The sequence below is a fragment of the Trichosurus vulpecula genome, chromosome 6 (assembly GCF_011100635.1).
Source record: "Trichosurus vulpecula isolate mTriVul1 chromosome 6, mTriVul1.pri, whole genome shotgun sequence".
Classification (NCBI taxonomy): Eukaryota; Metazoa; Chordata; class Mammalia; order Diprotodontia; family Phalangeridae; genus Trichosurus; species Trichosurus vulpecula.
In genome coordinates this window covers 68,221,831-68,231,380 of record NC_050578.1, presented here as the reverse complement: position 1 = coordinate 68,231,380, position 9,550 = coordinate 68,221,831, and the positions used below count along the sequence as shown (strand labels likewise).

General features: G+C 39.2%; 1 protein-coding gene across 2 annotated transcripts; it reads left to right on the top strand.

Moving 5' to 3' along the window:
* The first annotated feature begins 383 nt into the window (after positions 1-383).
* TIGD2 (tigger transposable element derived 2) lies at positions 384-3,753 on the top strand. 2 transcript variants are annotated; one of them, XM_036764724.1, is made up of 2 exons: positions 384-639; positions 851-3,753. In XM_036764724.1, exon 2 carries the CDS (start codon positions 1,855-1,857, stop codon positions 3,436-3,438), a length of 1,584 nt encoding a protein of 527 aa, XP_036620619.1. In that variant the 5' UTR covers positions 384-639; positions 851-1,854; the 3' UTR covers positions 3,439-3,753. The 2 variants fall into 2 exon arrangements, with proteins under 2 accessions (XP_036620619.1, XP_036620618.1); XM_036764723.1 differs by having other exon boundaries at positions 407-734.
* Positions 3,754-9,550: the final 5,797 nt, after the last annotated feature.

Here is a 9,550-nt window from a genome sequence, read left to right as displayed (position 1 = left end):
AGAGAAGCGGAATTAGGGCCTTCTGGTAGCCTTCCCCCCTTCTTGTTACTCCACTTAATTCATTACCTGCCTGAATCTCCCAAGTGTCACCGAAACCCAAAGCAGGAGAAAAGGATGGAGGGAGTGGGGCCTCATGCGCACGCGCGCTCCCAGCCCGCCGGCCCCGCCTCTCGGTGACGCTACGTTTCGCTCACCCCTCCGCTGCCGGGCCCAGCAGTGTTTGTTTGAGTTCTCCGCGTCTTCCCGCCGGGATGCGAGCGCATTGCTTCCTCCCGGCCCCGCCCCTTCGATGACAGGCGGATGTGGGCGGGGCCTCCAGTCTGCAGAGGGAGACGAACCGGCCCCGCCCTTTCGTCCTCGGGGGCGCGCACCCCTAATCCAGCGTCTTCCGGCTCCGGCGGCCACGTCGAGCTTGCGTCAGTGAGCGCTTCTCCGGAGGCTTACCCTCTATTAGCCCCCGGTGCGCGGAGGAGGACGCTCACCGGATTCCAGGGCAACTAGAATTCACTGCGGGTGTTCGGCCTCCGCGGAAGAGGAATCTGCCTGTCCCCTCCAGCAGCCCGGCGGGGAGGCGGGGCCCTGCAGAGCCGTTCGTGCGGGCCGGGGGGGCTCCCCTTGACCTCTCGTTGGCCCGAGGAGGTAGGCGCCCTAGGCCCGTCCGCCCCGCCGTGCCCGCGCCCGTGCCCGCTCCTTGCTCGTGCCCGCGACCTCAGTCTGATGTAGGCATCAGGCTGGTGAGTGTTATGCTTTGTGGTAGCCTTAGTCCTCTAGTTATTGCGCGCAGTGATGATAATTACGGTAAATGCCGCTGACACTGACGTTGAACCGTGTTTTTGGTGTTTTTCTTTAGGTCTTGGAGGCTCAGAGTTTGTATTCAGACCTGAATTGGCCCACGGAGGATCACCTTTCTCCTGGATCTTTGTAACACCTTCCTCATTGGTCTTTCCACCTTTATCCTTTCCCTGCAGGTCTTTTGTGTGCTACCAAACTTGTCTTTGATGCTTACCTGTTTGGCCAGGTGACAACCCCTTTTCCCTACTCTCCCGTGGCCCGCTTGTCATAAGTGTCTAGTTGCAGTTGACAAAGCCCTCCACTTGTTTCTTTTCAACTATCTTATTTTTAAATTTTCATTTCTTACCCTTCAGAAAACAATAACCATTCAAATAACCTTTAGGAAACATGCTCTGCTTCCTATATGATCTTATGCCAAGCTATATCACCCCGGCAGGAATCCCATCCTCTCTAGGAAGTCTTTCTTGACTAGAACCTGATATACTTTTAGATCACATAAAAAAATAGGAAAATTCTCCCAGCACATTTTGAGTGTTATATTCCAAGTCATTGCCCCAGACCGTCCAAAATTTTCTATTAAATTAGATTTCTCTTCGGGAAGGGAAGTCCAGCTAAATTAAATCGTTGTAGTAAAAAACAGTAGAGCATTGTTACTCCCAAATCTCCCCTTCCTCTCCCCCAACACCCAGTCTAAGAAGGTAGCACATACTGAATTGAGAAGCAAAGAGGTACCAGGTAGAAGGTCTTGGCTATAATTGGAAACTGGGAAAATTTTTAAAAGAAACTTCTTTTGGCAAGTGATAGCATTTCTTGCCAGGTTCCTTAGTGTTGGGCTTTGAGAGTAAAATTTCCAGCCTCAGAAAACATTTTCATCAAAAAAGCATTTATCAAAAGCTTGTATATTTCTTACTGCCACACTGAGTCTCAGGAGTGAAGAAGAGAAAAAGAGACTAAAATTCTATTATCTATTTTCCGCTGTCTTAGAAGTTCTGAATTGCCAAGAACTCAGGAAATAAGTAAGGTTAGGATCCCATCTGTTGATTGTATAAACGTACAGTTAAAATGTCTGGAAAGCGGAAGCGTGTAGTGTTGACAATTAAAGATAAACTTGACATTATAAAGAAACTTGAAGAAGGTAGCTCTTTCAAAGGACTTTCAGTTGTTTATGGGATTGGCGAATCAACAGTTCGGGATATAAAAAAGAACAAAGAGAGAATTATAACTTATGCAAATAGTTCAGATCCAACAAGTGGTGTATCCAAACGTAAATCTATGAAGTCATCAACATATGAGGAACTTGATAGGGTCATGATAGAATGGTTCAACCAGCAAAGAAATGAGGGGATTCCAGTATCTGGAACAATTTGTGCGAAGCAAGCAAAATTCTTCTTTGATGCTTTGGGGATGGAAGGTGATTTTAATGCATCATCTGGCTGGCTAACCCGTTTTAAACAGCGACACGGCATTCCGAAGGTTGCTGGTCAAGGTACAAAGTTAAGTGGGGATGAAACAGCAGCCAGTGAATTTTGCTGCAACTTCAGGGAATTTGTTGAAAAAGAGAATCTTCAACCAGAGCAGATTTATAGTGCTGACCAAACTGGATTATTTTGGAAGTGTCTACCATCAAGGACATTAGCTTTTGAAACAGAACACAGTACTTCTGGGTATAGATCAAGCAGAGAGAGAATCATCATTATGTGTTGCGCTAATGCCACTGGTTTACACAAACTTAATCTTTGTGTAGTGGGGAAAGCAAAGAAACCCCGTTCATTTAAAGGAACTGAACCTTCCAACCTCCCTGTCTCTTACTTCAGTCAAAAAGGTGCGTGGATAGAACATCCTGTTTTCAGGCAATGGTTTGACAAAAATTTTGTGCCACAGGTAAGAAAGAATTTAAAATCCAAAGGGTTGCTGGAAAAAGCAGTATTACTTTTGGATTTTCCACCAGCCCATCCAGATGAAGAAATCTTGAGTTCAGATGATGGTAAAATATTTGTGAAATATTTGCCTCCTAATGTGACAGCTTTAATTCAACCTATGAGCCAAGGAATTTTAGCCACAGTGAAGAGGTATTACCGAGCAGGACTTTTTCAGAAGTACATGGATGAAGGTATCGACCTTAAAATGTTTTGGAAGAACCTCACTGTGTTAGATGCTATTTATGAAGTGTCAAGGGCATGGAATATGATAAAATCAGTGACCATTACAAGAGCATGGAATAAGCTTTTCCCTGGTAGTGAGGAAAATATAGGCTTGAACTTTGATGAGGGAGCTATTTTAGCAGCTAACTTAGCTACAGTTTTACAGCATACAGAAGGTTGTGAAAATGTCGATATTGAAAACATCGAAGACTGGTTTGAAGCTGAGAATACTGAGCCGAGTTATGATGTTTTAACAGATAGTGAAGGAACACAGGGCCAGGTAGACCAAGCTGATCACTCAGGTAAAAATGAGGATGTAGAGGAAACAGAGCTTATTTCACAAAGGCACATTAGCCATAAATCAGCTCTTGAATGGACTGAGAATTTACTAGATTACTTGGAACAGCAGGATGATATGCTTCTGTCTGACAAATTGGTATTAAGAAGGCTTCGAACCACAATAAGAAAGAAACAGAAGACCCAAAATAATAGCAAGAGTCAGTAACAATGTTTTTAAGTGTTTGTGACTTTGTGACTATTAACTTGCACTGAAGCTTCATTATTTAGTGTTGTTAATTCCAAATCCAAATACATTTTATAAATGAATTTAGGATTACCAATGCCACTGCTTTCTTCCAGTAACACTGATAACTAAGAGTTAATCTGTAACCTTCCTATTGTTTCTAATCTTTATTGTATTAATTAGATCATGTGTCTCATGAAGCCGGTGATCCTGTGTCTTGTTTTGTATCCAAATGGCATAGAGTCTAATATGGGGCCATCTACTTTTGGCTTCTCAATAAATACTAACTGAATTGTATATTCACTGACTTCAGTGAACTTCGGTTTCCAATTTTAATATATAGGGTAAGTTTTTTATTCCCATAACATTTCTTTTTAGGAATGCTTCAAAGAACTCCACAAAGATTTTGCTTTCAAATGTTCACTATTATAACAACTGGATCAAAATAGTGGAAAAAGGCTTAAGCCTTCAAAATATGAGAAGACTGAAAAAGTGGTATTTAGAAAATCAGTAAATCAGCTTTGATGATGGTGAATGAAGAAGCTTAGATCAAAATGTCTCTTTATTGAAATTGTTTTCATCTTCACTTTTGAGGGGGAGTGCTCTTAGATTATCCCAAGAATCTTCCTTTATTTTGTCTATTGATCATATAGAATTAGTTCCTGAAATGTGGAATTGGGGATAGCACATTATGGATATAGGACTGGTAGGAGAGGAAAAATTTGTGACAAATTCATTAATTATCAAGGAACATAAGCATAAATGCTTCATTCATAAGCAGATCAGGCCAGCACAAGTTCTCTTGCCATTTCCAGGCCTCTAACTCTTTAACGTGACAGGCAACTTCTAATCGATAAGGTAGGGTAACTTGGGTAGGAAAAACCTCTCAGGAGAAAATGGTTAACAGTTGACAAATCTTAAGAGGGCTTCTACTTAGACTGGTAAAGAAGCTTAGCATTTAGTGTAAAGAGCCCTAGATTGAAAAAAAATGACTTTGAGTCCTAACTGAAAATGATTTTGTTACTAACTTTCTTGCCAAGAAAATCAACGGGATTTTATTTGAAAATTTATTTCCTGTATTAGGAAAATTGAATTTTTTAGTGATATTCACAGTTCAATAAGCTGTCTAGTTTTTATTTTATTTAAGTTCATCCAGAGCCCTGGGAACATTGGTTAAAGTTAGTTTGAGTCAAGTGGAGTGACATCTTGTCGGGAAGGCAGTAGGACTAGAGCATTACGATATGGGGAAAGGACTATGTTATGGAAGAAAGGAGCAGAAAAGAGCTTGGAAGCTAGTGGGTATGATAACCAGGGCTGGCAAAGTGTACAACTCAAGAAGCCATTTCTTCATTTTGCAATTTGAGAGTGTCACTGAGCCCCGCTTGTACAAAAAATATCTCCCTCATTAACCTGCTCTTTGTGGCTAAAATTTCCACCATTAATTTTTTGCATATTTAATGCACCAATAGCACTTAAGTGTTGGAATGAAAAAAAAAATGGAACTGCTTTCTGTATGGCCACTGGTAAAATACATGTCTGAGCACAGACATTGGCACAGTTTAGTTTAACAGATTAGTTAGCTGTTAGAAGTCTGGAAGGAATGAAGCACAGGATAGCTAAAGTTTATGGAGAAAAAGATTTAGAAAAGCCTCAAAATGTAGATATTAATGTGAAAGACCTTGAAAAGCCCAAAGGGACTGGGTCTTTGTTGTAAGGGTTATCAAAAATAAGGCATGCTTATTTCATGATTTTTCCTCTGGTAGTAGTGGCAGTATCTGACACTCTGTTGACTTTCTAGGGTTGAGGGACTTTAATGGAAAATGTTGCTATTTTTAAAGAGTTTTCACTTTGCAATTTAGTTCATCTGATTTAGAAATAATAAATGGACATAGATATTTGTAAAACAAGGAAGGTGATCTCTATTGATGGGACTTGTTCACATTTTGGATTGGGATTACTAGAAGTTTATAAGGAGAATTTCCTAAACCTAGGTTTGTGGGACTAAGGAATGTGAGATGATTTCTATTATACCTGTACCCAACTTAAGTCATAAATATTTATCATATTAGTTGAAGACTAATAAGTTAGGAAAAAAAAAAAGATAAAAATCCCCAACAACCTAAACTGTATTTATGTTTGAAGTTGGCTCTGCAGGATCATAGAGCTGTCATATGTGACCTCAAAGACCATCTAGTCCAACCCTTCATATTATAGATGAAAAAACTAAGTTCCATGATTTAAGTGACTTACATAAGGTGACACAGAAATTTTAAGTAGGATTTGAACTCAAGCCCTCTTACTGCAATGCCTGTGTTTTTTCCTCTGTAACCTTGCTCTCTAAGGAGTAATATACAGGACATTTAGAAAAGGTTACTTTGGTGTAACTGTTAATAGAAGTAGCTAAGTGTCGGTGTAGTGAAAACTAGACTTGGAATCAGGAATCAGGAAGATCTGAGTTTTAGTCTTGGCTCTGACTAGCTGTGCGACCCTAGGCTAGTCACGTAACTTCTTGACCTCAGTTTCCCCATTTGTAAAATGGAAATAATATCTATATCATAGTGTTGTGAGCATCATCTAAGATAATCTATGTAGGTCATTTTGCCATCTTTAAAGCACTGGGTGTTACCTATTAGTATTATAGCCCTAAATCTGATCTGAATTCAGTATTTTGAAAATACCATTATTTGGCATAGTAGTTAAAAAATGTCACAATCACCTATAATTGGTATATGTTTTATTATTTTTTAAATGTGACAGTTTCAATTGGCGTTGCTTGAATAGTTTATAGGACAGCAGTGCTGGAACATGAATTTCTTTAGCTAAATTATAATAAATTATATAATTATAATAATAGCATTTATATAGTGGCTTTAAAGTTTGCTGTGCACTTTTTACATACATCGTCTCCTTTGATGCTCTCAACACCCCTGGAAGGTAAGCACTACTATTATCCATATTTTACAGATAAGGAACAGATTGGGAGAAGATAAATGACTTGCCCACCATCACACAGCTAATAAGTTTTAAGTAGGATCTAATTAAAGTCTTCCTAACTCCAAGTCCCAACTCCATCTCCTGTACCAACTACCTGCCTCAAACTGAAATGCGATTCTATTTAGCTAACCTATCACTGGACTTGTAATCAAGTGACCTTAAGACTCCTTTAAACAAAAATTTACTACATAACCCTTTTCCACATTTCACATCAGTGACATCTCAGACGTAAGGTGAGACAACCAAATGGTACAACGAATAAAAATTGGGCCTGGAATCAGGAAGAACTGAATTTAAATTTGACCTCAAATATTTAATTACGTCACTTAACAACCTCTGAGAACTTCAGTTTCTTCATCTGTAAAATGAGAGTGGCAATAGCACTTGCCTCCCAAACAGGGTTGTTCTGAGGGTAAAAAGAGAATAATTGTAAAGTGCTTTGCAAACTTAAAGTACTTTTGTGTTTGATTGAAAAAAAAAAAGGTAAGTTGGACAATAACATTGTAGCCATTGAACCTTTTGTTTTCTCAGCTAGCAATATTTGTGTCAGGATAAGCAACCAAACTTTGGATATTAATATAAATTGCTAATGATGAAAGATATTTGCCTGGTTTTTTAAAAAAATCCTTTTTGGCTTAACTAAATACATACATGTGTCTGTGGAAATTCAAAGATTGTATTCTATTGACATTTTAGTGTTCAAATGATCTAATTCAAACTGCAGCATGGTATAGTAGGGTCAGGAAGACCTGTCTCTGACATATGCTAGATGTATGTGATCATGGACAAATTATGTAATTTCTCGGTGCCTCAGGCTTCTCCAATACTATGTTGTGTATAAATTGATGATCATGCATCAGTGAAGAGGGATTTCCCCACACTGATAAAACCTCAGATCTGAACACCGCTGTCCCTCCCCAACCCCTTCCCCTACACCCCATTCAAACTGTATGTGTGTAGACTTACCTATAGTCCAGCAATACAGATATTATACAATGATTTTGGTCCATTTATGTTTATTTTAATTGTGGAATTGGAGTCAGCACGGTGTAGTGGGAAGAACATTGGTTCTGGAGCCACAGGAATTGTGTCCAAGTTTTCAAGATGCTACCCCTGTAATTTGGGGAAAATCGCTTAACCTCTGGGGGCCTCAGTTTCTTTACCTATAAAATGAGTGCATTGGATTAGATAGCCCTTGGGATCCAATTCTAGGTAGACCTTATAAAGGTGCCTGATCCAGTTTTACTTTGAGCCTGGTATTGAGATAACCCACCTATAGAATAGGACTGCTAAATTATTATGTTACATTATAGTAGGATATTCACCTTACTATGAAGTAGGATTCCCCCTCTCCCACCCCCACACATGCATTAAGCACATAAATACAAATTTCTACTACAATGGCTTAAGATAGTGTAACAGTATTTGTGTACCAGTAAAAGCAGCTAGGTGGTGCAGTGGATAGAGCACCAGGCTTGGAGTCAGGAAAACCTGAGTTCAAATGTGACCTCAGACACTTACTAGTTGTGTGACCCTGGTCACAGCCCTTTTTGTCTCAGTTTTCACTTATGTAAAGTGAGCTGGAGAAGGAAATGGCAAACCACTCCAGTATCTTTGCCAAGAAAACTCCAAATGGTACCATGAAGAGTTGGACACAACTGAAATGACTGAACAACAAAAAGATATCTACTACAAGTCATTTAGATATTTAGTTTATAATAAGATAACTTTGATACAAAAAAATGTCTTACTTCATTTGAAAATAAAAAGAAACCTTAACAGAATTTTCTTTCTGCATATTCAATATGACCTGACAAAATGATTGTAGTGCTGTGTCTCTTTTCAATTTCCAGAATTAATTTATTTGTATACACAAATGTGTATGATAGTAAAGTCTGGCTAAATTAGGCTGAAGAAATTAGGAGAAATAGAATAAAAATTAATGAAATTTTAAACTTTTTAAAAAGAAATACAATTTAATTGCTTTCAACTGTATTACATAAATTAAGAACTCACAAATTATGACAGGTAGAGATGTTGCATTGTTCTTCCCCTGACACTGCCCCCTTCTGTCCCCCCCCCCCATTCTTTGTTTCATTGTCCTTGAGTAAATATCATAGCTATTTGAGACACTTCTCTCTGCTAATTCCTCAGTCTGTCAGTATTACAGACAAGTTGAGGAGCACAAAATAGTGCACCACTTTTTTTATTTTAATTTTAATTTTTTGCAATAGATACTTGCTGGGGAGGACACTTGTGAAAATCAGTAGAGGCACATGGCCACTGAGACCCAACTAATGAACCACCCTTTGTTAACAATTTCATCCATGGAAACAGAAAACACCCTTTCTCATCAGAGAAGCTAACAAAGCTTCATCCAATGTTGAGGGAAGGACAGCTGTTTTAACTACAGAGGACTGAGCCTAAAGCAAGAGGGAAGGAGAAACTAATAATCTGGAGAAGAAAAGGAAAATGGGAAAAGTAGATAGAATGAGAAGGCTATGAAGAGAAAAAAACAAATGTTTTAATTTTGTCATGGAAAGTTGCAATTAATCCAGGGTTTAAGGATCTATAACTAAAAGAATGTACACAAAGAGCAAAGATGGTTGGGAAGAAAAGGGAAGGAGGGAAGGACCCAGAGTGAGAGGAAAAAATGGGAGAGGAACAAGTACAAAAGATGAATGTGTGAGGAGGAAAAAAGGGGATCAGAGGACATGTACTTGCGTTACTTTGGAAAACTTCAGGATGTCTTAGTAATCGCCAAGCCATCAGTCTTAACATTTCTCAGTATTCTGGCATATTACTGGAAGAGCAAAGTGGTGATAAGTAGCTAGATATTGAGGAACACCCCCTTATACTAGTTGCTTATTCATCACTTATGGAGTCAATCACACTCAAATTCTGACCCTAGTTCCGACTCCAGGTAGTGGAATCAGAAATTTTCATTTTAGTTACGATGGGCGAGTCAGAAGACAGATGGGGAGAGCAGTGGCAGTATGCAGCACAATGCAAATGGAAAAGGGGGTGTGTGTTCCCCAGAAGTTCTGTTTAATTTTTGATGTTTTGTTAATATCACAATTCCTTAACACCATCTTCCATT

Bases quoted from the DNA above. Each gene is read 5' to 3' on its own strand.
- TIGD2 (XM_036764724.1), top strand. From the start codon at position 1,855: ATGTCTGGAAAGCGGAAGCGTGTAGTGTTGACAATTAAAGATAAACTT.